The sequence below is a fragment of the Toxorhynchites rutilus genome, chromosome 3 (assembly GCF_029784135.1).
Source record: "Toxorhynchites rutilus septentrionalis strain SRP chromosome 3, ASM2978413v1, whole genome shotgun sequence".
NCBI lineage: Eukaryota > Metazoa > Arthropoda > Insecta > Diptera > Culicidae > Toxorhynchites > Toxorhynchites rutilus.
In genome coordinates, this window is record NC_073746.1 from 155,779,176 (window position 1) to 155,805,856 (window position 26,681).

The 26,681-nt window shown below is 38.3% G+C and overlaps 1 protein-coding gene across 10 annotated transcripts in view; it reads left to right on the forward strand.

Annotated features, from left to right (window-relative positions):
• The window catches only part of LOC129778253 (cGMP-dependent 3',5'-cyclic phosphodiesterase-like), a 177,604-nt gene that overhangs the window by 150,126 nt on the left and 797 nt on the right, over positions 1-26,681 (forward strand). For all 10 annotated transcript variants that reach the window (XM_055785035.1, XM_055785037.1, XM_055785034.1 and 7 more), the window contains exons 8-12: positions 2,512-2,654; positions 6,031-6,097; positions 25,850-26,008; positions 26,088-26,416; positions 26,478-26,681. The exon at positions 26,478-26,681 is cut by the window's right edge and continues 214 nt beyond it. In XM_055785035.1, coding sequence (XP_055641010.1) covers positions 2,512-2,654; positions 6,031-6,097; positions 25,850-26,008; positions 26,088-26,416; positions 26,478-26,681 — 902 coding nt within the window. The remainder of the gene's footprint in view (positions 1-2,511; positions 2,655-6,030; positions 6,098-25,849; positions 26,009-26,087; positions 26,417-26,477) is intronic.

Sequence of the window (26,681 nt, forward strand, 5' to 3'; positions counted from 1 at the left end):
ATATCAGAAATGCTATTTTTTTCTTTTTTGATATATGATTTTTCAAAGCTAAACGGTGGTCCAGAAATCATTTTTCCCCTTATATCCAAAAATGACTTTTTGCAAAAATTCATAGCATTTGAACTGGATTGGATTCTATTCGCATAGGTCTAGTTTAATCTCATAGGAATATTGAACGAAGACTTAAAACATGTTAAATTTGAAAATTCATATCTCAAAAACGAAAAAAAAGCATCTCTGATATTGAGATATGTTATGGCTGTATATATATCATGGAAATCACAGGTAAACAGGTAAACATATAAACAATGTAACGAATGAAACAGGTATGTTTTTCCGATTTTACTCGCCTGTCACAATCTCCCATAATGCAACAAGCAATAGTTTTGCATACAATGAGCGTTAGCTTACATGATATGGCATCTTTCTTCGATGTAACGTTGCATCGAGCGAGAGGTGAAAATTGTTCTGCACTGTGGTTCAAATTTTTAATTGCCCCTTCTGGACCAATACACTTTTTCCAACGAACAATCCAGTCATTGAGACACTTTTTATATCATGTAGTTATATATCGCCTTCAGTTTACCAGCGAATTTGTTTTTATGTCTTCAATACTGTCGAACGGGTCCCACGAAGCGGTAATTTGAGTTTCAAAAAAGCAAAAACGCGCACGAGGTCCTATCTGGAGAGTACGGTGTTGTTCAATCACATTCGTGCCATTTTTTTTTATCAAATCGTTCACAATGATCGATCGATGAGCTGATGCATTGTCTTGATGTTAACTGATTGTTAACTCGTTTGCATGTCATACTGGTACACCCGTGTCTCGTCGCCAGTGGCTATGCGTTGGATGAACGTGGGATCAGAATTGATCGCCACTTGATCGGGATGAAATTTACGAAGAAAGTTGAACTCTTTTGGCACTAGTCGAACTGCACCTTTCCTCATGCCCAGAACGCCAACCAAGATATGAAAAACGGTCCCGATCCGGCATCATGTCACTATACTGACAATTACCATCGAAGGTAAATACAAAAATGTACCTAACGCTTAGCGTTTTAAATCAGCGTGTTTACAGTAGTGGAAGACGGGTTGAGGCGGCCACCCTAAGCATAAAATAAAATAATAAACAATAAAAAACAATGTAAACAAAATTTAAGCATTTCATTATGTCAGCATCGATCTTTATGATGTTTTCTGCAATCATGTTGTTTTTCAAAAAGTTTATTTTTTATCCCATATGTTATACGATAAATCAAAAAAGGTATGAAAATGATGCTACTAAAATCATGCCGGGAAAGTTTGACCAGGGCTAGGGGTGAGAAGGCCACATGAAATAACGCGTGATTCTAGTTATGAAGTCGATTTTTGACAAAAAAATTTTTTTCGAAATTATAGTAGATCTCGACGTTTCATACAATTAGAAGAAATTTGGCATCAAAATATTTTTTTTGAAACCCCTGATTTCTTGGGAGATTTTCGAGGGTCAAAAATCTAAACTTTTAACGCTTTGATGTAACCCTAAATCATGTCCGATTGAGTCGAAATTTTGCGCAGATCTTTTTTTGGGTCATTAAACATGGTACATGGTCGGTTTGATATTTGACATGACCATTTTCGTGGCTACCCTAATGTACATATTCACCACTAAAACACTGCCACACAAATGAAACACAAATTTCTGCATAATGAAACACAAACTTCTGCATAACTCGAGAACTAATCAAACAAATGGAGCCAAATTTGGGATGGGGAGATTTTAGGGGGCACGAAACGTTTCTATGGTGAATAGACATTCCTCCCCCTCTCTAAGGGGAGAAGAGGGGAGGGATCTGTCTTTATTCTATCATATTCTCTGTATCAAACATTTATTCCATGTAACGGAGAAACATGTTATTTGAAAATGGTTGAAAAATCTTGAACGAGAATTGTATCTGAAAATAATCTGATATTATAACGATGAGTTTTGGTATAAGTACTAGGAATTTTTTAGTAAAAGGTAAATTCAACGGGGTCGATTAGAAGATCAATCAATGAACAGTTCTGCGATTGGATGAACTTGCACTTAGTAACAAAACGTGACTGTTTGAAGATATTGATAACAAAAAACAAATTTTGGGCGGGACGAAGTTTGCTTGGTCAGCTAGTTTATTATAATAATAAACTAGCTGATCCTATATGTCCAATAGTTGATTGTTTCAATAATCTGCTGTTGCCGTCTTCCTCTGCCATCCCCTTCATATTCTCGATCTAGGTAGGAAAACAAAACATATAATTGGTGAACAAATATGCATCATTCTGTTAAATTACACAATAAATAGGAACCCAACAGTTATGTCTTTCCTCAGGTTGCGACACAATCATTATGTATCGTAAAAATACAGCCTTATATAAAATTGTTTTTCTCTTCTTCGTTTCACGTATTGTCCTCGAACCATTTCTCTCAATTTACGCAGCTCTAGGATAACGACTGAAATACTGATTTATTCTACTCTTCATTTCCCAATCTAGGCATCCAAAGAAATTCGTATAGAGAGCGGCAAGGGAATCGCGGGCTATGTGGCTCAAACTGGGAAGCTGTTAAATATACGCAATGCCTACCATCACCCGCTGTTTTATAAAGGGGTTGACGAATCGACAGGATTTAAGACGAGGTAATTACCATTCGTTAGAGTGACAGTTATATGCATGCTCTGTGAATGTACGAGGGTCGTTCAAACAATAAGTTTCAGTGCCTCAGAAATCGCGGAAAAATAAAGTTAGGACAAAAAACAAGGTGATTTTTTCTATTCCGAGCGCGAAATGCGTAGCGTCCAACTTTTTGAAGTACGATGTAACTGCGTCACGAATTTCTTCAGTGTTATCGAATCGTTGACCGTCGAACGCCTGTTTCATCACCGTACCATTGTGAAGTTTTGGACCGATTAAGAACAGCGAATAAGAACAAAAGGCCAGGTTTATTGACGAAAGGAGTGTTCCTCATCCTCATCCATTAAGCATTCTGCGTGCTTAATGGGCAACCCTTGTGGAATTATCACAACTAAAAACACATTATTAAAAAATTATTATCTTTGACAGCTGAAGATCAAACACATCTGGCGTAGTGGTAACATCCATACCTCTCACGCTGAAGATCACGAGTTCAATTCTCACTCCAGACATTCTTCCAAAAATGGAAGTAAAAGTGACGATCCAGTCAAAAGTGTTGAAAGTCACTATAATACTGTTTAAAAAAATAAGTAAAAAAAACCTTTTTAAGTTAAACGGTTTAATTGTGATTAAACATAATAATGCACTAAAAGCTAGAAAATAATTAGGCAAGTAGCAGTTAGCAGTTATCACACCTCTCCTTCATTAGTCTAGGGCATCTTGGATTTGTATTTTTTATAAATAATCGTATTCTACTAGTCAAGCCTTTTCTTTTTTTCTTTTGATACCCATAAATAACTGTGTTTCACTAGTGAAGCCCTTTCATTTGATACCCATATTGATAGAGTTTTGAAAAAAAATATATATAAGCCGCCCTTTTGTGGTGGCGACCATTTTGGAGATCATGAAATACGCAGTTTTTTAATGACTACAGAGATACAGGTGTGTTCCAAATTTCAGATCAATCGGTCAACAGGAAGGGTTTCAAATTTCTATTAATATGGTAAAGCGTTACAGACAAACATGTTACAAACCTACAAACATACTAACATACTAACATACAAACATACAAACAGATTACAAGGCAAGCTAAATAAAACCGTTTAAAAACAAAAAATTGGGCATCTGAAAAAAAAATCAAATTTATCATGAGTACACCTTGAGAGGATTCCTCAAATCCTCTCCTCAGGTGATATTCTCCATCAATTCGTCATTTAAGTGCGTTTAAATGATATCGTTTATGGCAAATCACATCTCTTATAATAGTTTAGCAAGCAGAATAATAAAAAATGCTCATAGCCATCTGAAAAGATTGTTCTTCTTGTTTATAATGACTTTTCACCTACACACACGCTAAAATGGGTATACATAATTGCGAATAATGCAATACACTAAAATAATGTATTACAATATTCCAATAGTCGATTGTTGCAATTGTTTTGTGTCTTACCACGGGTAGCCGTCGTCCCCCCGCTTTCTCCTTTGTATTCCGCGTTTAACACTAAACCTACCGATGTTTCAAGTATATCTATTCCTACCACAGCGGGTCAAGTGACCCTTCATAAATAGTTAGTTTGTTGAGAAGCGTGGCATACCATCTTTCTCCTGTATATTTCGACATTTTGGGATAACAACTATTAGCAAAATATTGAAATTGCAATTTTTGACTAGCAATATAGCACTGTAGCTTGGAATGGTTACTGTTAGTTCGCTTGGATAGTCAACAATTCAATTAATTTTGATCATTCACTATTCATTCACAAATACAACAAAACATATAAAGCAATAACAAAAGATTTGTAATGCAATGGTTTTGTATTACAAAACACACCTACGAATCTTTCTGATACCATACAGATGTTTTTTCTTGAATGGCGTTAACGTTCCCTGTGGAACTATTGCCGTCTCAACGTATGCATTAATTAGCGTCATTTATTAATATTTTGTTGAGATTTCTTAAGCCAAATAACACGCCTTGAATGTATTCCGAGAGACAAGCTCTAGAGAATACGCGTGACCACAGTGCAAGTCGAAGGAAATTTCCAGAACGGGAATCGAACCCGAACACCCGGCATGATAATGTGAGACGCTAACCACTCGGCCACGGGTGCACACTCATATAGATGTTTGCAAGGGTCAAATGACCCATTGCGGTAGTTAAATCAGATTACATACATATCTCAGTAAAAAAAATAACAAGAGAAAAATACATTCGATGTATGTTTTAACAAAAGTAGTGTAGGCAAATGATGTTGTGACAATGTGATTTGCAAGAAAATATTGACTAAAAGTTTAAAATGGGTCATTTGACTCCTCGTTGTAGGTTTTGTGTTAAAGTGACGTATTGAAAAGCTATATTCGTACAAGTATATGATTTTCTTTATATTTTCGTTACGGTTTCGAAGGAGTTTTCCAAGTTTTCTTGAAATGCACTTCGTTAAGCGGCGAACAACTCTATTGTCCATTGTTTTGGTTTAGGTCTTATTCCATTAAATTTTCATTTGAGTGATATTTTGCGTCACTTCACGCTTTATCTTCAGTTTTCTCTTCATAATTGCCATGTATTTTTAAATTGGCCCTAACCTGTATTATATGCTTCCTCAATTGATACTCTGGAAAATTCTGGAGAAGAAAAAGATGGGTTATGAGACGTAAAGGCCAGGATAGTTTTGTAAAACCATGACAATGACGTGATTTATAAGAAACATTTGTGGCTGAAGTTTGTAGCTTGATCAACAGATTATGGGGCTGAGATTTCGAGAAAAATTCATCAATACATCAGAACCCGTAAAATAAGTTGTCTAGTTAAAATTAGCATCTACGTCATAGTCTCTAGATACAGCTGATTTTTGATTACTTATTCTAACCATAATTTATTGAACAGCTCTAAAAGTTTCACGCATAACGTAGATTCGATTCAATTAATTCCGCGTATAAAAAAAGAGGGTTTATTTGGAGGCTAGTGCAAATTGAATATTATTTTTCTCACCTGAAATATCGATTGATCGATTGCACGTTACATTGGCTGATGGATGAAATGAAAACTCAGTCGGCTATGCTTTTCACGTTATCCAAATAGCTGCAGTTTCGTGATTAAATTATTTCTGCTCGAGCGTACACAAAAAAAACGAAACCATTTCGTGAGTTTTTGCCATGAGTTTTTTTTGTCGTGAGAGCTCTGAAAGAAAAAAAAAATCGATGTTTATCGCATATATTTGTGCATTCTCCAAAAACTTCCTCGCTCGTTATTACATTCAAAGTTGTATTAAAAATTTTGGGGGGAAATCACTGAGCATTTCTTGTACAGTATAGCACGTCTAGCAGTGTTTTCATGAGATCAGGTCTATTAGTCTATCTGCTCATGTTTTTTTTCTATTCCAGGAATATATTATGTTTTCCCATCTGCGATGAGGAGGGTGTGATTGGAGTAGCACAACTTTGCAATAAGGTATGTAAATATGTTTTCTCGAACCTTTTTTGCTCCTCTTTTTCAGGTATTACCTAAATGGATGTTATTGCATCTGTAAAGTTTCAATTTGGTTATGTATCTGCGATGCAATATAAAATTTTCGTCAATTTCACTTATCGCATTCCAACGTGTTCTCTTTCGCTTTGTTTTTAAGCATATCGTAAAATCAGTACATTAACGTTTTAATGTTCTTCTCAATTCCCATGAACCCGTTGATATTCAAGATGTAAATAGCAAATCGTTCGATACATTGGCAGCAGGTGCCGTCAATGCTTACAAAGTCATTACAATAAAATTATCATTTTTCTCTGTAATAAATCAGGCTGATACTAGCTAAGCATGGAATATTGAAACAATATGTTATTGCTAACGTTCAAGTTCGGCTGTTGTTCGGAGCATTTTTGGGGATTCCAACCACGTCAATATTCATCTGGCTTGACAGGAGAAAATATATGCAAGCTCCGGGCATGTAATCGGGCAATCTGATATTTGTGTTTGTTTGCGGCACACATTCCTTTCACAGGTTCCATTCAACAAATGGCAAGCATTTTTCATGCCGTTCCGCAGCCTTTTTCCTTCCACACAGACTAAATGCTGACAGCATACCCCGGAAGAAAATGTATCGATTTTTTTACTCTCAAAGGAGTGAAACACGTTCCACCATAAAAGGACAATCATGTCTCTCGGAATCCTTCGGGGCATTTCACACCACCGTTGGCTGTTGTTAGAAGATACAACAATGCTGAAAAACATCCAGTGGATAATCGTCGCAAAAAAGTGTTTTTGATAAAATGATATAATCGACGATACATAACTTTTCCATTTGAATTGCTATCTTTTCGCTTTAAAAACAAATTGTCAGGCAAACTAATTTTCAGGAAAATAATGATGCTATTAATAAGTATTCATTAAAGAAATTATACTCAATACAAATATGTTATACCCATAGTAAACTATTGAACACATGGGAAGTAAACTTCAAATTGATTCAAAACGTTAAGCGTCGGTTTTCCCGTTTTGATTTGACTTATTGCAGTTTGGAAAATAGAACATACTTTATTGTAATTATGAAGTAAATCCTCCACAGGGAATACTCATTCGCTGAGAAATTCCGCTGTCCTTGCGTGCCTATGACGGGCGAACAAAGAGAGACATAAGCACAATCTGTCCATCGATACATCTGTCACGGGGGTGTAATGGTTCGGCACAAAGGAAAACCCCATGTTACACATCAGCTTTTGTTCGGAAGTGGAAATAACGATAATGATAATGGTTGTCCTACCGCATACCCTTACAATGATTTGGCCTGTACGTGGTATCGGGAAGACAATGATAAAATGGCTGCATGAAAAGATACCGATAGGCAGACAATAAAAAAGTACGTTATGAGTTGCAATTAACCCTTTCGCTACGAGCATCGTCTATAGACGACATCCACGCGACGACTAGTGTATACGAGTGTCGTCTTTAGACGACATGAGAGTGATACTGCACATCGATCACACCAGCGCGATGTGCCTACTTTTCTGCGCAGTGCTCCGTACAGCGGTAGCACTCCGGTGGAGCACACCGCCGTATTGAAAGGGTTAACAAAGACGGTTCGATCATTTACGTTTTAGGTCCTCAGCAAGGCTGTGACTCAAGGTACGATGTGCGATAAGAGAGAGATGCTTGTAGTGCTCTTAAATCAATAAAGGGCCTGGCTGGGTAAGGGAGTAAAAAATGCCCCCAAACCAAATCTCCAGCTGTATACTAAACAAAACATTTTGGCAGTAGTAACATTTTGGCAGTAGTACCATATATTTTTCCAAAATATGGAAAAATTACTGAAAGTACATCTTACTATGGTGTATCGATCAATATTTTCAAACAATTTGTTCATCAAAAAATCAAATATAAAAAAAAAATTAATTACATTTTTTATATTTTAAATTAAATTTTAATTGTTTTTTATTCTGAGATTCAGTACTACTCTAGTATTCAAATTTCTTCCTACGTCTATTTTAGGTATATATGATTTTTTTTCAAAATTTTTAGAGTTTTTTTCGTGGTACAAAAAAAATTATATATATTTTCGAGCATTTCGAAATTTTGAAGAATATATATTACTTTGAGACCCACTTTTGCTCTAATTTTTATTTAAATACATTCGTATGTGTTGTTTTTTCCACATGCAGCGTAATTTTTTCTTGAAGTTTTAAAATGATTGCGCGAGAAAAGAAATAATTTTTTGGCCTTTGGGCATTTTAAATTTATTTTGAATTTAGAGACCCAGTACTGCTCTGATATCTATTTAAATTTTGTTTTTATATGTCTAAATTTTGTCCTTAAATTTAGAGCATTGCACTGTATGAAGATTTTTTTTCTCATACCTTAAAATACATGAGATTATCTTTACATTAGATTTAGATGGTTTACCAAATTCATAGGAGTCAGCAGTACGATAGAGCTCTGTGAGAAAAAATAAAGTTCTTGGGGAAAGATCAATCGGATTAATGAGAAGAACACTTAAAAAATTCCAAATTATAATTTTGACGTCTAACCGGAGTATATGGTGGGTAAAATCAAAACCTAAACACAGAACATGCAGGAAAAAATGAAAGATTCCGAATGCTTATAACTCGTACATTTCTAACTGGATCGGAAAGATTTTTGCAATACAGAATCAGAACCAAGGTGCCTGGGGAAATTGGCATTGCAAATTCATGAAAATCGGGGGCATTTTTGTTCCAACTGAAATGTGTTTGCCTAACAAAGACTTCAAAACAAAGATGCCATCATACCAAACGTAAAAGGATGACAGTCCTAAATTTACTTGTAAAGAAGAACACAATCTATCACATTGCATGAATTGACCTTACATGGCATCATACAAACTTTTTAGGCGCAGAACTCAGATACCAAACATTTCTTCTCACTTGTGTGATGCGCCTCTTATTATATACACACATACACATCAAATTCTAGCGCCCGCTTTGTTTTCGTTCGTTCTTAGCAAAGCATAAAAACAACAGCGCGCCCCCATTTGAACCGTATACGCATGTGTGAAGAAAAATATCTCAACAGAGAGAGCAATCCAGTTTCAAGCGTGCAGTATAGAAATACGGCGCAAATTTCAGCGTAAAACTCAGCTTAACACTGGGAGCAAATCTCTGCGTAAGAACGGCGTTGACAACCAAACATTTCATCTGTGTTTCGGAGCGTGCTCATTCGCCAGAGCGCATGTGTGCACAAGGAGTGGGAGCTCAACTGGGTACAAAAATCTTGTTGCACATCAGCACCGAGTTGCATTCTGAAGACTGGCACCACATGTAGAATAAAAAAACACATACGAACGCATTTAAATAAAAATTAGAGCAGAAGTGGGTCTCAAAGTTATATTTTTATTCAAAATTTCGAAATGTCAGAAAAAAATTTTTGTACCGCAAATTTAATTTTTTTTTATTATTACATTTTTTGATGAACAAATTGTTTGAAGAAATTGATCGATACACCTTAGTAAGATGTACTTTCAGTATTTTTCCATATTTTTGTCTCAAAGCTATTGAGAATGGCGTGAAAAAAACGAGAAGGTGCATTTTTCACCATGGATTCTATGGTGTACCATATAAGGAATCAAATATATGGTACTATTGCCAAAATGTTTTATTTAGTACCCTATACAATATTTTCCATACAGCTGGTGATTTGGTTTGGGGGCACTTTTTACTCCCTTACCCAGCCAGCCCGTTGGAAATAATTAAAATAATTATTACCGCGCAACACTGAAAAAAATCTAAAAAAATCACACATATCTAGAAATGCCGTAGGAACACATTTAAATATGAATTAGAGTAATTTTTTAAAAAAATTTAAAATTTCAATATTTTTTTAGTACTTCAATTGTTCATAATTTTCCTTGATACACCGTAGTAAGATACACATTCAGTATTTTTTCAAATTTTTATCTCGAAGCTTTTGAGGATGGTGTGAAATAAACGAAAAAGTACGTTTTTCACCATAGATCCTATGTTAAACCACATAGGAGTTCAAATAAACCGCCAAAATTTCTTATTTAATATCCTATAGGGGAAGGAAAGGGGGGCAGTTTCGGACAACGCTTGTAAAAATTATGTGGTACAATTTTCAACCAAATTAAAAATATAAGTAAGTTAACAGCCCTTCCACCAACAGCTGTCATATGGTTTGACATCTCCTGATCGTTTATTACTTACGAAAACAACACAGTGCCCTTTTTCAAACCCGTTTCGAAACTTTTGAGCTGGAAGTTGTAAGCATTTCCCTAAATTCTTTGTGAACGATTTAGAAATTTAAGTTCACCACCTCAGTTAGTAACTAATATGAAATGAAAAAACGTGCATACAACGGGGAAATAAAGGTCTATTTATTAGATAAAATTATGATTTGTCTTCGGATGGTGGTGGGGCGCAACGTTCACGGGGCACATTCGGACACTGTTTAATACCTCATAAAATTTGTGTCTGATTGTTGTTTACTAACAAACATCAATTTAGTCTGATTCTCAGATCTAATGATGGTTCGAAACTACAAAAAGAAAACCGGTAAAACCAGCATCAACGAGGATGAGATGGAAAGAGCTATCGAACTAGTTTCGAATGCAACGCCCAGCAAACATTAAGTCGTATGAATAGCTATAATTGGAGGCGATATACATACAACCAAGACACATTTGTATGATATATGATGCAGATAACTAGCATATACACACAAAAGTGGAGGCGATATACGTATATGCCATATTTTGTACGTATATAAAGCCGTATATAACGATATGCGATGCTTTCTGGACTGATATGCGATTTGATACGACAACATTACCACTCAATCCATCGATGACATGGAAAATCGTGTTTTTGCATTTTATGCGATTTCAGATATATATGATCGATATTTTGATTGATATTTTATGCGATTGTGATTTGACACGAAATGATATGTAACTTATCATGTGCAAAGTTATACGATTTAATGTTTGCTGGGCGTTTTCATGATTCTAGCTCACTAGGTCCATTGTCTTTGCTAATTTCCCAACTAACGGTAGCATAGCGGGAAAACTGTTTCTCAGCGTTCTGCAACATTTGTAAAAGTTAGCAAAAAGCAACGTAAACAAATCAATTTCAAAAAATCTAAAATCAATCAAAAAGTCATTGCCCTTTGGAAACAATTAAATATTGCCGAGAAAATTGCACAATTCATGTATCTTTTCCACCTTAGGTCACAAATCGCTTGCAACCGCTGGATGTTTCAGTTATGGGCCCTTTCAAGCAAAAGCTCTCAGTTTCCCAGAACGATTGGCTACTCAACCATTCTCTTCATCGGCTTATAATGCTTCTTTCAGTCTGAGTAATATCCTAGTTTGATTTAAAATGGCTGGTTGCTATCCATTCCCAAGAAATGTTTTTTTTTGAATCCTCAAATGGTTTCACCTACTGGAGCGGAGGTAGCAACTGACTCATCGGATAATACAACAATGTTGCAAAACATTGCGTCTACAGCACAAATAGGTTTTACTTTGACAACTTTGTCCCCGGAAAATGTTGAACCTTTTCCAAAAACTTCACCGCGGAAAACTACAACTCGAAAACAGAAGAAAGCAAAATCCCGAATTATTACTGACTCTCATAGCAAGCAGTTCCCTTTCAGTCAAATACTGATAAACAGGAAAATGCAGAATATGCTGGAAATAAGAGGAAACGGAAGTAATTGTTGATAAACATAAAATTTTAATTTCTTTTCGTTGTCCGAAGGCGCTCCAGGACTGTCCGAAACTGCCCCATTCGGCACATTCGGACAAAAAGGCAATTTTCAAAAATTCGAATAAACCACTCGTAATCGCACCAACGCACACCTTTAACACGCTCATATGATACATTGATATCCAAATGACAACCAGGGTGAATTCAGGATTTTTTCAAGTTTACAAAAAATATTAAAAATCAAGGAAAAAAAGTGTCCGAATGTGCCTCCCTCTCCCCTACAATATTTGCCATACAGCTGGTGATTTGGTTTGGGGCACTTTTTACTCCCTTACCCTGCCAGGCCCTTTGTAATGATTTGTAATATTTCAACTACATTCTGAAAGTTTTTTTTTCCGTTATTCACATAGAGTTGAACGATTTTTAATAATGTAATCCCTCGTGTATTTAGGGTAAACTGACCAGAAGTCTCGCGTTACGCAGAACAGTCCCGCATTTCGAATATCCCGTGGTGGATCACACCATTGAGGAAAATGGCGGTTCCTTCGACTGAAGGAGGCCTGGATGATGATTGCTCAGGATTTTGGAATGTGGCTTGTTGGAGAATTAAACACACTTCTGAATAACTACTAAACGCTTGATTTATTCGCGATGTTGTTCAGTTAATGGTTGGAAACGGTATGATGAATATTGCATTGGTAGGGATCGGTTCTTATGCACTTATTTGTTCGTATGCGTTCGGGTGCTGTATTTCGGGTTTCGCTGCTGGTTGTGGTTGTGTAATGCAGCACACCCTGCATTTCAGCAGGAAGGGAGTGATTTGTATGGGAGAAGGATAGGGATGGACATGGAATTCGGAATTAAGGAACACTTGCTCCTCTTTCGCGCTGTCGGTCGCGAACAGCCCGCGATATCAATATATTTCAATATAACAATTTGATCATGTTGATTTTCTTAAATGAATGAACATCAAAAAAACATTTATTTGGCAGACTGTTCAAGAGCGTTTCCAATGAATCCGAAGATTAACACGTTGAGCCAGTTTCATCGCACCGGAAATGAACTTTTTGTTTAAAGAGTGTCCACTAGGAACGACAGCAACAAAAATGGAAAACGATTTTTATAAAAGTGCTATTGATCCGCAGGGCTAGGTCGGGGTTCTCCGTGTTAAATAAGCCGGAAGAACTAGTGAATGCTGTTCAGGAAGAGGCAGAGCTGTTTGAAAAAGTATCGTAAATGAAGAGCTGGGCGGCCTTACTGCTGAACCTTCAACCATGACCGATGAAAAGATGGATGTCGGCATGTTCTTCAACCTTTGCGTGGCTTCGGCGGTCAGCTGTCTATCCGTTTTGCTCATGAAATTATAGGATAAAATCTCCCGTTTGAAGTTCGCCCAAAAATGTGTTTTCCTCCGCAGCTGGGGGGAAGTTGGTGGCCTAAAGACCACATCACATTTGCGTGATACCTCTTTATGAAGGCGGTAACTTCCGGCAGGCAATTCGTACTGTATATTTCCCCGTTCACTAGGAGACTCAAAAGAAGAGCGGCTCGCCGATCGTCAGCCAGAGAAGGACCGTCTTCGAGAACTTGGTGTGGAATATATATTTGACGTCAATGCTTAACTCCTTGGTGAGGAACGTAAGGTATTCGATTTCCTGCCATTCGTTGAATTCTAGCGTCAAGTAGGTTTCCTCTTTAATTAGAAGCACGACAGCGCTTCGCCGGAAAGGCGTCGTGCACAAATTAAGTAACGCATGTAGGAGGAGGGGAGGGGGTCGAGGTTTTGTTACTTAATGTGACATAGGGGTAAACGTGCTCGTTACGTAACAACATTCAATTTTTATTCCTAAATAAATTCAGCGCCCCTATATGCTTGAGTAGATAGTTAATCTTCCAGATCAATATTTTTCTTGGCTGCAATACATAAGGTTGTTCCACCGGTTATCACAGGTGCAGAAAGAAGCTAGGACACTTTGGTCATTCTGAATCAGTTGGATACAGTGATCCAACGTACGTTGCAATTTGTTCAGGAAGTCACTGTTCTTCAGATTCATGGGTTCAATTTTAAAAAAAGGTGGCGAGCTTCCTGAATTCGAAATCATTCGATATCGAAGATTTATTAACCCAGTAACCATAATTAATGTGGATGGAGGACCAGACGAGAACCCTCGATTATATATATATATATATATATATATATATATATATATATATATATATATATATATATATATATATATATATATATATGAATATGTATATTCATCATTTTAATGAATTGAATCTTGATGCAATATTCTTTTTTTACAAATGGTCTAGAACGCTTTCAACCGAGTTGAACGTCGAAAGGCTATTATTTCTAGAAGTTAGAAGGATTTATACTTTCGCATGATAATTATGGATCTCACTTGGATGAAAAAATCAAAACAATCCGAAACTGGAAGCGAAACATTTTGAGTATGCAGCGAAATCGTTAGATGATCTGTGGAACAACCTAGCAATCGATGGATATCCCGTTAAAGCCTAATATATTAAGCCCAAAAACTCCCAAATTGAGGAAGTGGAATTTGTAGGATATTTAGCCGAATTATTTTCCTCGTCACGTGAGAATATCCCAGTACTCTTTAGTCAAACGACAGGGACCGCTGCGTTGAAACAAGGAGTAGTCACTGTTGGAATTTATACACAGTTGTTTAGTCCCGATGGAACCCCAATATGGCTCAATCTGACCGTTCCCGATTATATCTCTTATTCTGACCCGCATACTAGATTGGGCATCTCAATGCGAATACAGCGCAGATGTGTTGATCTGAAACAGGACCCATCAGTAGAACGACAGACAGCATCCAAAATCAAATGTGCGTGAATTTCAAATTTAGTCAAATATATGGGGGAAGATGGCCCTGATCAGACCCCTTAAATTGCAAATGCGTTCCCTTGATGTTAAACACACGAGGGAACGTATTAAATAACTACGAAGCAAACACAAAGGGCTGATTCAGGACCACCACAACTTTTTTCAATTAACGGTATGCCGTTTACTTCAAGCATCAAGTAAATTCAATCTATATAACTTGTCTTGAAGAGCAGACCATAAGCAATCGAAATAGTTTAGTATTGTAATGTTTCATCGTCTGAAAGAACTTTTAACTCATTCTCAGTACTGGTTTTTTTTTTTAAATCGTTTATTTTTACAGGCTCAGTTACATAGGTTTAAAGGAACCGAACTCCTTACTGTATTGTTACTAGTATATATACATTTTTCCTTAATTCTAATGTTAATAATATAGGAAACCGATTACTCGCGGTCGACTCGAGTTTAGAAGGGTGACATATTTTCTTCAGGGAAAGGAGGGGATATGAGGACATGTTGACAATGATCACACTCCGACTCTCAAAAAGCGACCTTTTTGTTGAGCAGTGACAAATCTCGATGCTCGATTCAGTCTCGAACTTCTGAAAACAAACAGTTATTTTTGTATAAATCAACATCAATTTATACCAGCTCCTGTTCCACTCAGCCAAACACTAGATGGTTTGAAAGTACCAATCCCAAAAGATGTAAGCATTGATTTTCTTTCTCTGTTTGTTAGAAATTCTATGAACTTGTCAAATTTAATTCGAATAAACTTTGATTCCAGCCTGGACAGATTTTCTACGCACTAAAAATACTCATTTATTTACTACAAATACTAGATTTATATTTCCAAGTCATTCGTATGTGTGATGATACTTATACATAGTTTTTTTTAATCTAGATTGCATACTTTTTAAAATTTTCGAGCTGCCACCACGATATTTGACCAAATCTTTTGATCTCAAAATAGCGTTCATCGTATCGTTGCTAAGCCGATTTCGAAGCTTATTTTTGTTCTGATTATATTCAGAAAAGTTGATGGGTCTGAGCCTAGGGGCACGGACGGGATCTTGACATAGGACTGTGATTGTGTGTGTGAATTGAGTCGTCCTTGTTCAAAATCTGTATTTTTTTCTCTTTTGATACATCAAATGAATGCCCTGGAAAAACCGTTTCCTGTATGTACTTGTATCCTATAAACGGGTTAGATGACATAACGTGGTAGAATTCGGTACCGCATTCTGTTCAAAAATGTACACAAAATACCATTAAAGCCATCACTACCCTTTTATTCTGTTTATACAATCATGCAGAAGAAGAAAAAGAGTCATCATGTATCATTTTTAAACACAAGTCTAAATAGTTAAGACCTACATAAATATAAGCCTGAGTCAAATCAATCTATGACTACAAAAATATATTATATATTAAAATAGCATTATCTCCTTCGTTACCACGTTGTCCGGAACATTGTTTGTAATAACTTTATAGCCCTGTACGATCGCGACTACTCTAGCTATTATAATCTAATTTACGTGGGTATACCTCTACTGAACCAGCATCCATTTAAATTCAATTATTGCATTTTCACATATCCAAACAATATACTCGATATTATGACATCCTGGACCACAATTACACAAATTGTTAGTAGTAAGACCTACACGATAAAAACATGAATTGAGCACAAATTGATTGGACATCATACAATATAATATAAAATTAATTCCTATTATCGGTAAATAGAGAATAATTCATTTTACGCATCGACTCACATTATGAGCTAACGCCCGAATTTAGGCAAGAAGATTACTCGTTGCGTCGGGGAGGAAGCGAGTGGATAGTGCAATCGAAAGAAAACATACCAAATTAAATCGTCAAATTGTTAACCTTTTTTTACTATATTCACTGTTCATATTTCAAGCAAAAAAAAATCTGGAGGAATTTCCTGTCTAATGATATATAACACAACATATGTCGCAATAACCATTTTGAGTAATATGCGTTTGAAAACTCTTAATAAATCGTTACATTTTTCGTAGAGTGACCCCCCTATACAGAAATCAAAGACATAGACCTATGTCAATAAAATCGCTCGACAGTTGCCGAGGAGTGAGGCATAGTGAGAAAGTTACAATGTGTCGAAAAGGCGAGCGAACCGTCAATTCTTTTTAGGCATCCAATTTTTATTCCTTGTAAGGAATTTCGTCCTTATGAAACTGATCAATTAGCAGATTTTATAATCAGCAGCACCAACCAATACTGCGGCGTTGAAGTCGCCATGTACCTCAATGTTGCTTTGTTCAAATTTAAGAAATTTCACAAAGGGAAAAAATCTGTACCAAACTGTTCTTTTTGACGAAAATCTGTACTCTGTACCGAATCTGTACCAAAAATATCGAAAAAAATCTGTACCAAAAATAACGAAAAAATCTATACCATTCCTGATAAATCTGTACGTGTGGCAACACTGGACACATGTTAAGAAATTCATGAATAAATGAGTCTCGCTAAACTATGGCTTATGTTTACATAACGTATATACATAAAGTTTTTTTGGGTGTCTTGCGTTAGACCTCTGACCATCTGGTCACTTTAATGGAGGGTAGATAAGGGCAATATGGTAAACCCCCCCCCCCCCCCACCAAACAAAGAAACGTCCTGAATCAGCAGGAACATTTATAAATTATGCTACATTTTAAAACCTCACAGTTGCTTCTGGTGTTCGAAGTGAGCGTTGTGGGTGGTGCTTTCCAAAACCAGCCAAGTAGTTTATTGCGGCTAATGTAAAGTGACCAGATGGTCAGAGGTTCAACGCGGGACACAAAAAACAAAACATTATGTATATACGTTATATGAACATAAACCATAGTTTAGCGAGTCTAAACTGATCAGTATTATTTCTTTCTATCGGCACTCAGTTATGATTTTTCGGTGGTTTAGATTTTGTTTACGATTTTGTAAAATCACTCGCTCAATCAGAGCATTTACGCCTGGCAAGCACGATTCAAATTCTACAATTTTCTTCAAATTACCGAATGGAATGCTCGAAAATTCCAATTCATTTTTCATCGATTTTAGTGTTAACGTATGCATTCAAAAAAATGGACTAATTTCGGATGGCGATGAAAGATAATTTATAGGTACAAATTTTCTTTAAATCTTACGTTTATTAAGTCTACAACAAAAATGATTCAAGGCTGTTGATTCGCAGCAGCTGCACTATCAAGCAACTTAATGATTTTTCCATACTGCAAGCTCCACCCCACACCGAAGGAGTTGGACATCCTGAGGCGCTTTGTGTCCGCCAGATATAGCCGATCTGGTATTTACAATATCATCTCTTTGCCGCTCGGGAAATTGAAGCAACCGGCCAAACAGTGGAGAAGAATCTGGTCAAAATGGACATTTTTATGCGGAAGCGTCAAACGAGACCGGCAGTATCTTAGCAGCAGGCAATCACCCAGAAGTAGTAGCTTGAGGTGTTGGTGAAAAACTTTTTCCGGCGAAAAAAGTGAAAAACTTCTTTTCGTACTCATAATGAAAGACGAGACGTACTTAATGCTAGAATTCAACGAATGGCAGGGGACCGGGTACTTTACGTTCGCCAGGTAAGCGATGACGTCGAATATATCATTCACATCAAGTTCTCGAAGAAGGTCCTTCTTTGACAGACGTGAAGGGAATGTCCAAGCCGCTCTTCTTTCGAGTCATATGGTGAACGGGGAGATATATAGTACGAAGTGCTTGCCGAAGTTGGGAAGGTGATGTGGTCTTTATGCCGAACCTGGGATCAGCCAATTATGCCAAAAGATCACTGGAGGATGAATCGGCAGGAGATAAACATTGTCGGGAAGACCACAAACCTTCCCAACATTCCCCAGCTGCGTCCGATAGAAAACTTTTAGGCGAATGGCCTAAATAGAGAGACAGACGACCACCAAAGCCACGAAAAGGTAAAATATCACACCGATATACATCTTTTCATCGGCCATGGTGCAGGTTCCTGCCAACTTCCGTAAGACCGCCCAGCGCTTCATTTACGATACTTCACCGAACAACTCTGCCTCTTCTTCGAGTATACACTAGTTCTTCCGGCTTATTTAAAACGTTAAGTCCTAACTGAGCTAGGGCTTAACTTTTCGTCTGACTCACGTTGATCCCCGAGGATCGATAGGGGACTTTTATAAAAATCATTTTCCACTTTTGTTGCTGTCGCTTCCAGATGACACTCTCTAAACAAAAAACCCAATGTCGGTGCGATGAAACCAGCTCAACGTATTAATCTTTGGATGCATTAGAAGCGCTCTTGAACAGTCTGCCAAATAAAAGTTTTTTTTTGAGGTTCATACATTTAAGAAAATCAACATGATCAAATTGTGATATTGAAATATATTGATATCGCGGGACATTTTCGTTTCTTTTTCCAAATGCGGGACGTTTCACGGGACGGAATCTTACGCGGGACATTTTGTTGAAATGCGGGACTGTCCCGCGTAACGCGGGACGTCTGGTCATTTTAGGCTAATGCCTTTTTGGCTATTGGAAGGGGGAGAAATATCATTTCTTTCGGCCAAATCATACACCAGCTTCCGGATTTCTCTCATCGTAACACCATAGAATTGTTGTTTCATAGCGAGAATATCATCTACAAGCTCGTTCTTTTGCTCCGCCGTAAAAACATTAGTGAATGATCCGAGCAGCTGGAGCTGCAAAAGGTCTGCCCAATGTAAATGATGTTCAACCCTTTCTCTATGGCAGTGTGCTCCGTCGGAGTGCTACCGCTGAACGGAGCATTGCGTCCAAAAATATGCACATCGCGCTAGTGTGATCGATGTGCAGTATCATCCTTATGTCGTCTAAAGACGACACTCGTACACACAGATCATCGCGCGGATGTCGTCTATAGACGACGCTCGTAGCGAAAGGCTTAGATGTTTCTCGCGGGACACCATGCACTAAGACTGCATGTCACACTGACATACATCTCTTCACTGCATCGATGGCCACGTTCAAGCTTATCTGTGACCACTTTTTACATTCGAATGTTCTGGTATAAGGAGGGTGAGGGGGTTTGCTGCAATACAAATGAAACAAAAATTTCTACATTACTCGATTTCTACATTACTCCACCCCCTCTCTAAGGGGGGGCTGCCATACAAATGAAGTATAAAATTTTTCCATAACTCAAGAATTAATCAAACAAATAGCGCCAAATTTGGCATGTGGAGATTTTAGGGGGCATGAAACATTTCTATGGTGAATCGTGAATGAAATGGAGAGGGGTCCCGTAAAAATAATACACTTATTTCAACCAAACATATTCCAACCAAACATGACAATTGTTTTTTTATGTGATAAAACGCACTCCTACATCGTCTTCTGTGTATATAAATGAAAATGGATCACCGAATGTGTTGATAAGAGCAAAACTCGAGGAAGGAATTGTCCGATTTAGGGCTGTCTTTATTCTATCATATTTTCTGTATCAAACATTTATTCCATGTAACGGAGAAACATGTTATTTGCAAGTGGTTGAAAAATCTTGAACGAGAATTGTGTCTGAAAGTAATCTGATATTATAATGACGAGTTTTGGTAGAAGAACTAGGTTTTTTTTAGAAGAAGGTAAACTCAACGAGGTCGAATCAATGAACAGTTCTGCGATTGGACTCATGAACTTGCGTTTAGTAAGAAAACGCGAATGTTTGAAGGTATTGATAACCAAAAAACAAATTTTGGGCTGGACGAAGTTTTCCGGGTCAGCTAGTCTTACCTATATAAAAATGGATTTCTGTCTGTCTGATTCTTATGGACTCGGAAACTACTGAACCGATAAAAATTGGTATGTAGGGGTTTTTGGCATCGGGGAAGGTTCTTATGATAGTTCGAGACCCCTCCCTCCTCTCTAAGGTGGGCTGTCATACAAATGAAACCGAAACTTCTTCATAACTCGAAAACTGATCAAACATATGGAGACAAATTTGACATGTGGACGTTTTAAGGGGCAAGAAACGTTTCTATGGTGAATAGACACTCCTCCCCCTCTCTAAGGGGAGGCTGCCATACAAATGAAGTATAAATTTTTGCACAACTCAAGAACTAATAAAGAAAATGGAAGCAAACTTGGCATATACAGGTTATAGGGTTCGATAAACAATTCTATAGTGATTCGACACTCCTCCCCCCTCACTAAGGGGAGGCTGCCATTCAAATGATGACGCAGTGACAATCGCCGACCCAGCCCCCCCCCCCCTTCTAGAATGGTGGTTGTAAAAACTTGAACAAGAATTGTGTCTGAAAATAATCTGATATTATAATGACGAGTTTAGGTAGAAGTATTACGAATTTTAAAGAGAGAGGTAATTTTAAAGGGTAGATTAAAAGATCAATCAATGAACAGTTCTGCGATTGTAAGTGTACGTTCCATGAACGTGCGCTTAGTAAGAAAACGTGAATGTGATAACGAAAAATAAATTTTGGGCGGGACGAAGTTTGCCGGGTTAGCTAGTTTCACGGAGATACTTAATAAGAGTATTTCTAACACAATTGTTGTAAAATAAGTGTTATAAAGGGTGTGTCACATCAAATTGCATCACGGAAAAAACGCTGTAGAAATTTAATTTTTAGGAATTATATCTTCAGCTTTCGCTTATAATCAGATAAGAGTGTATAGATCACGTTGGCTGTCAATTTTTCGTAAATTTGGAAAAATGTCGTCGAACGAGAAAGAGCGTCGTGAATTAATCATGTGCACTCATTTCGAGAATCCGGAGTTGTCACATCGGGACATCGGTAAGATGCTGGGAATCGTCCAATCCACGGTCAGCAGAGTACTAAAACGATACTTCGAGAACCTAACGGAACGGCAAAAATGGATGCTCCGTCAGTGAAAAAGATCACAAACGCTTAGTTAAGCAGTTTAGACGTGATCCGAGAAGTTCGGACCGGGATGTCGCCAATAAGCTGAATTTGTCAAGTTCATTCGTCCAGCGGACCAAGCAGCGGGTGGGCCTGCGTACATACAAGGTTCAGAAGGCTCCTAACCGCGACAAAAGGCAAAACATGGTGGGGAAGACGCGACCCCGGAAGCTGTACACCGAAATGCTGACGAAGCCGCATTGCCTGGTAATGGACGACGAAACCTATGTCAAAGCGGACTCTCGTCAGCTGCCGGCCCTGTTGTTCTTCTCCGCAGAGGACAAATTCAGCGTTCCGGAGGAGATTCGCAAGCAGAAACTATCCAAGTTTGCCAAAAAGTACATGGTGTGGCAAGCGATCTGCTCTTGCGGAAAGCGGAGCGCCCCCTTCGTGATGACCGGCACGGTAAACGGGCAGGTTTACCTTAAGGAGTGCCTACAGAAGCGCTTACTACCACTATTGAAGCAGCACGAGGGCCCGACCATCTTCTGGCCGGATCTTGCTTCGTGCCACTATTCAAAGGACGTGTTGGAGTGGTACGAAGCCAACGGGGTCACCTTCGTGCCAAAGGAAATGAAACCGCCCAACGCGCCGGAGCTTCGCCCAATAGAGAAATATTGGGCGATTATGAAGCAGGCCCTCCGGAAGAACCCAAAAGTTGTCAAATCTGATGCGGACTTCAAGAGAAAATGGATTTCTGTTCAAAAAAAAACTACAACCTGACGTTGTACAGAAACTTATGGACGGGGTAAAGAGGAAGGTGTGAGCATACGGGCTTGGGCTCAAAGTATGAATAAAAAGAAAATGCCAAAAGTTGTTTAATAGTTTTTATTTTACTGTCTAAAAATTTCAAAAGGATCGATCTACTGGGCGAATTTGTACAGCGTTTTTTCCGTGATGCAATTTGATGTGACACACCCTTTAGTTTCAATAACAAGTCCAAACGAAGGGTGGCCCATTTCGCCCCCCTGGTCATATTGCAGATATCTACCCTATATACTGTTTTTTCGTTATATAAAATTGGTTATATCTGCAAAAAGGTTAGTCCTAGTTACTTAGTTACTTTTCTTCGCGATGTATCGAAATTTCACAAATTTTCAAAAAATTATATTTGGATTATGATGAATCCGACACGGCTCCGCTATACTTCAAACTTTTACTTTTATTTCCCAACAACTTTTTTTTTATTAATTCGTTTATTTTTGCAGGCTCAGTAACTTAAGTTTAAAGGAGCCGAATTCTTAAATATAATTTTAAAACTATATATATATAAACAATTTTCTTACATCTTATTAGTAAGGTGGAAAACCGATTACTCGCGGTGTACTCGAGTTTAGAAGGGTGACATATTTTTAGGAGAAGGATGGGGTATAAGGAAACTGTAACAATGTTGATGAACACTTAATTCTTAAATCTGTTCGTATATCTATAGTGTTTTTACATTTCAACTTATTCTACTATTTATAGCAAGGGGACGAATTACCCGCAAAGGATGAAAAGGAGGGTATAAGGATATAGGGACAATCACACACGAAGATCGATAGCTTTAAGGAAAACATATATATGGGACATGTAATCAAGGTCTAACCGAGCCAACACATCTCTCACCGGTACATTGGGCTGTCTTCCTCGGGCCCGAAGGGAGTTTTCTAAATTCGATCTGGCGACCAGATACACCTCGCACGACCAAACAACGTGCTATATGTCGCGATAACCTTGGCCACAAACACAGAGATTGCTGCTGGCAAGATTGAAACGAAAGAGTAGTGCATCTAACGAACAGTGATTGGACATGAGTCGGGAGAAGGTGCGAATAAAGTCCCGACTTAATTCCAGACTTTTGAACCACGGATTGAGGCTAACCTTAGGGATAATCGAGTGAAACCAACGGCCCAATTCATCTTCATTCCACTTGCGTTGCCAGTTAGCGATGGTATTTTTGCGGACTAATGAATAAAATTCATTGAAGGCGATTTGACGCTGATAAATATCGCCTTCAATTGCACCTACCTTTGCTAATGAGTCAGCCCTCTCATTACCCGGAATTGAGCAATGAGAAGGGACCCAGACAAAGGTAATGACATAACAGCGTCTGGATAAAGCACTCAAAATTTTTCGTATTCTCTCAAGGAAGTACGGCGAGTGCTTTTCTGGCCTCACTGAACGGAAAGCTTCGACAGAGCTAAGACTATCCGTTACAATGTAATAGTGTTCAACAGGTCGTGAGGCGACGCTGTCCAAAGCCCAGTGTATCGCTGCCAATTCAGCAATATACACTGAGCAAGGATTCTGAAGACTATAGGAGGTGCTAAAAAATTCGTTGAACACTCCAAATCATGTGGACTCATTCATAGATGACCCATCAGTAAAGTACATATTATCACAATTGATACGCACATACTTTGCATTGAAGATCGTAGGAACGAACCCCAATCTAAGATAATCTGAATTTTCATGGATTTTCTTCTTCATGAACAGATCAAAATGTACAGAGGAATTGACGTAGTCAGGAAAACAAACACGGTTGGGAATATACGAAGAAGGATCAACCTGCATGGAGATGAATTCATGATATGAAGTCATGAATCCAGAATGAAAATTTAGCCCGATCAGCTGCTCAAAATTTCCGATCACCATTGGGTTCATAACCTTACACCGGATGAGGAACCGAAGAGATAATAAATTGAAGCGATCTTTTAGTGGGAGTGCAAAATTGTCTTTAATACTGGAAGCATTGAGATGACAATGGTTCTGATGGAGTCGGAAACATTAAAACACGTGAAGATTTGATCCACAAGATCAGTCAACTTTTAAAATCCCGATTGGGAAGTTGAGCTGGACGGACAAATAGGGGCAGTTTGGGTTTTTGATGTCCCCTCGAGTGTTGGGTCGTTCGAAGGTGAACTATTCCCACGGAAGCCAGGAGGAACCTGATTTGGGTTGTCCGCTGCACTCGATTTTTTAGGCAAGCTAACAGGGGTTTTCACCGGGGGGACTTGTTCTTGAAATTTGGGAGTGGTCACATTTTTGCGCCGGGGATTCCCTTTGAAAATACACGGTGTGCCCCCGCTAGCTGTGTCCGCTTCCAGTTCGTCAACTGGCAACGTGGAAAAGGTATTGTGTGTTGATATTGATTGTTGTTGTTGTTGGGCCAGTGGAGAAGCGCCCTTCAAAATTTCCGCAAAAGTGCGCTTCGAGCGTTCCTTTAAAGAGCGCTTCTGTTTCTCCCAGCGACTCATGTAAGTTTCACAAGCTGAGAGCACATATGGAGTCCCCCCACAATATGGACACTTATGCTCAGTCGCACTGCAAGATTCACCCACATGTTGCACAGCGCTCCTTGTTGCCACAATAAGCTGAAGTGTGGCCGACTGACTTGCATTTTTGGCAAGTCATGGGCTTTGGCACGAAGAGTCGCACCGGTAGCCTCAATTTGTCCACCATAACGTAGTCCGGGAGAGCGGAACCAGCAAAAGTTACTCTAAACGAGTCGGACGGCGTGAATTTTGTTATTTCCTTTTCTTGGGAGACTTTACCGAGTTGGCGACTGTCCAAGATTATGACTTCCGCCGAAGGGAGCTTCTTGAACTTGCCAACTCCTTCACTTCTAAGTTTTTCGCACGTCAGACCCGTTTCAGTTGCACGAGCACGAACAAGAGATCACAGCGCTCGCTGTGGAATCATTTCTCCTCACGTTAACTGAGATTTGCTTGCGCACTTCACTTATTCACGAATGTGGTCCGGTGCACGCAGTCGGGGCGCGTTTTCGCTCTCCGTGTACGGAACGCACCACTGGCTAACTCAATTCACCAACTCAATTGTTCTAACACAGTCTGATGCGAAAGAAAAGAAACCACTTCGACTTATGAAAGAATGATGATGGATGTTTTCGTTCTAACCACCGCAGGAGCTATCAATAAATACATCCGATCCGAATGACTACCGATTGCCGAATGACCCCCAACAACTTTGTCAAACACTATATTTCAATCAGACTTCTGGATTACGAAACCCTTTTTAAAAATCATTCGTGATTAAAATTGGTCATATTATAATGACAATTGTGATTTTGAGTAGCTGCCACCACGAAAAAAAATACCTAGAGGATCGCTTCATACAATTGAGGCATAATTATTCATTTTTATACATAGATATGGCTAACATGAATTTGCTCTTCAACATAGCTCTATATAACATAGATTTTATATTGACTCAGTTTTTCTCCTTCATTTTCTAGCTTAATGGTTTTCATTTCGATAAGTGTGACGAAGAAGTAGCCACGGCGTTCTCGGTGTACTGTGGCATCAGTATTATGCATGCGCTTGTTCACAAACAGGTACAGAAAGCAGAAGCCCGCTATAAACTCTCCCAGGAAGTGTTGATGCACCATATGAAGGTAAATTATATTCCGTATATAAATGCACTTTCATTTTCTGAAATATGCTTCTAATTGTGTCATATCCTTTTTCCCGTAGGTTCCGGATACGGAAATACAACATGTGCTGGAGGGAGTGAATACTCACGAGGCAGAGCAATTCACGATGGACCTGGCCAAGTTTGATTTTTGTCCTCGTGACGTGACAAGTTTTGCCCTTTCAGTACAGCTGTCAGTGAAAATGTTCTACGATCTTAATTTTGTGTCCACGTTTCAAATACACGAGGACAAACTGGCAAGATTTATATTGCTGGTGCAAAAGGGCTATAGGGACACACCATACCACAACTGGTGGCATGCTTTCTCGGTTGCACACTTCGCCTATACGTTAATGGTTAATCTACAACTGATAGAAAGAGGCATTATAACGTGATTGAATAAAGGTTATATCGGTAAATCTAGTGTAACTGAAATTTCTTCATAATTTCAGCAAAATGCAAGGATTTTCTTTCCTAATCGCTGCTTTTTGTCACGACCTAGACCATAGAGGCACTAGTAATACCTACCAAACTCAGTCCTGCAGTCCGTTGGCGCGATTGTACAGCAGCGAGGGAAGTGTCAACGAAAGACACCATCTGTCCCAGGCGATTTGCATCCTCAACGATTCCAGTAGTAAAATTCTCGACGGACTGTC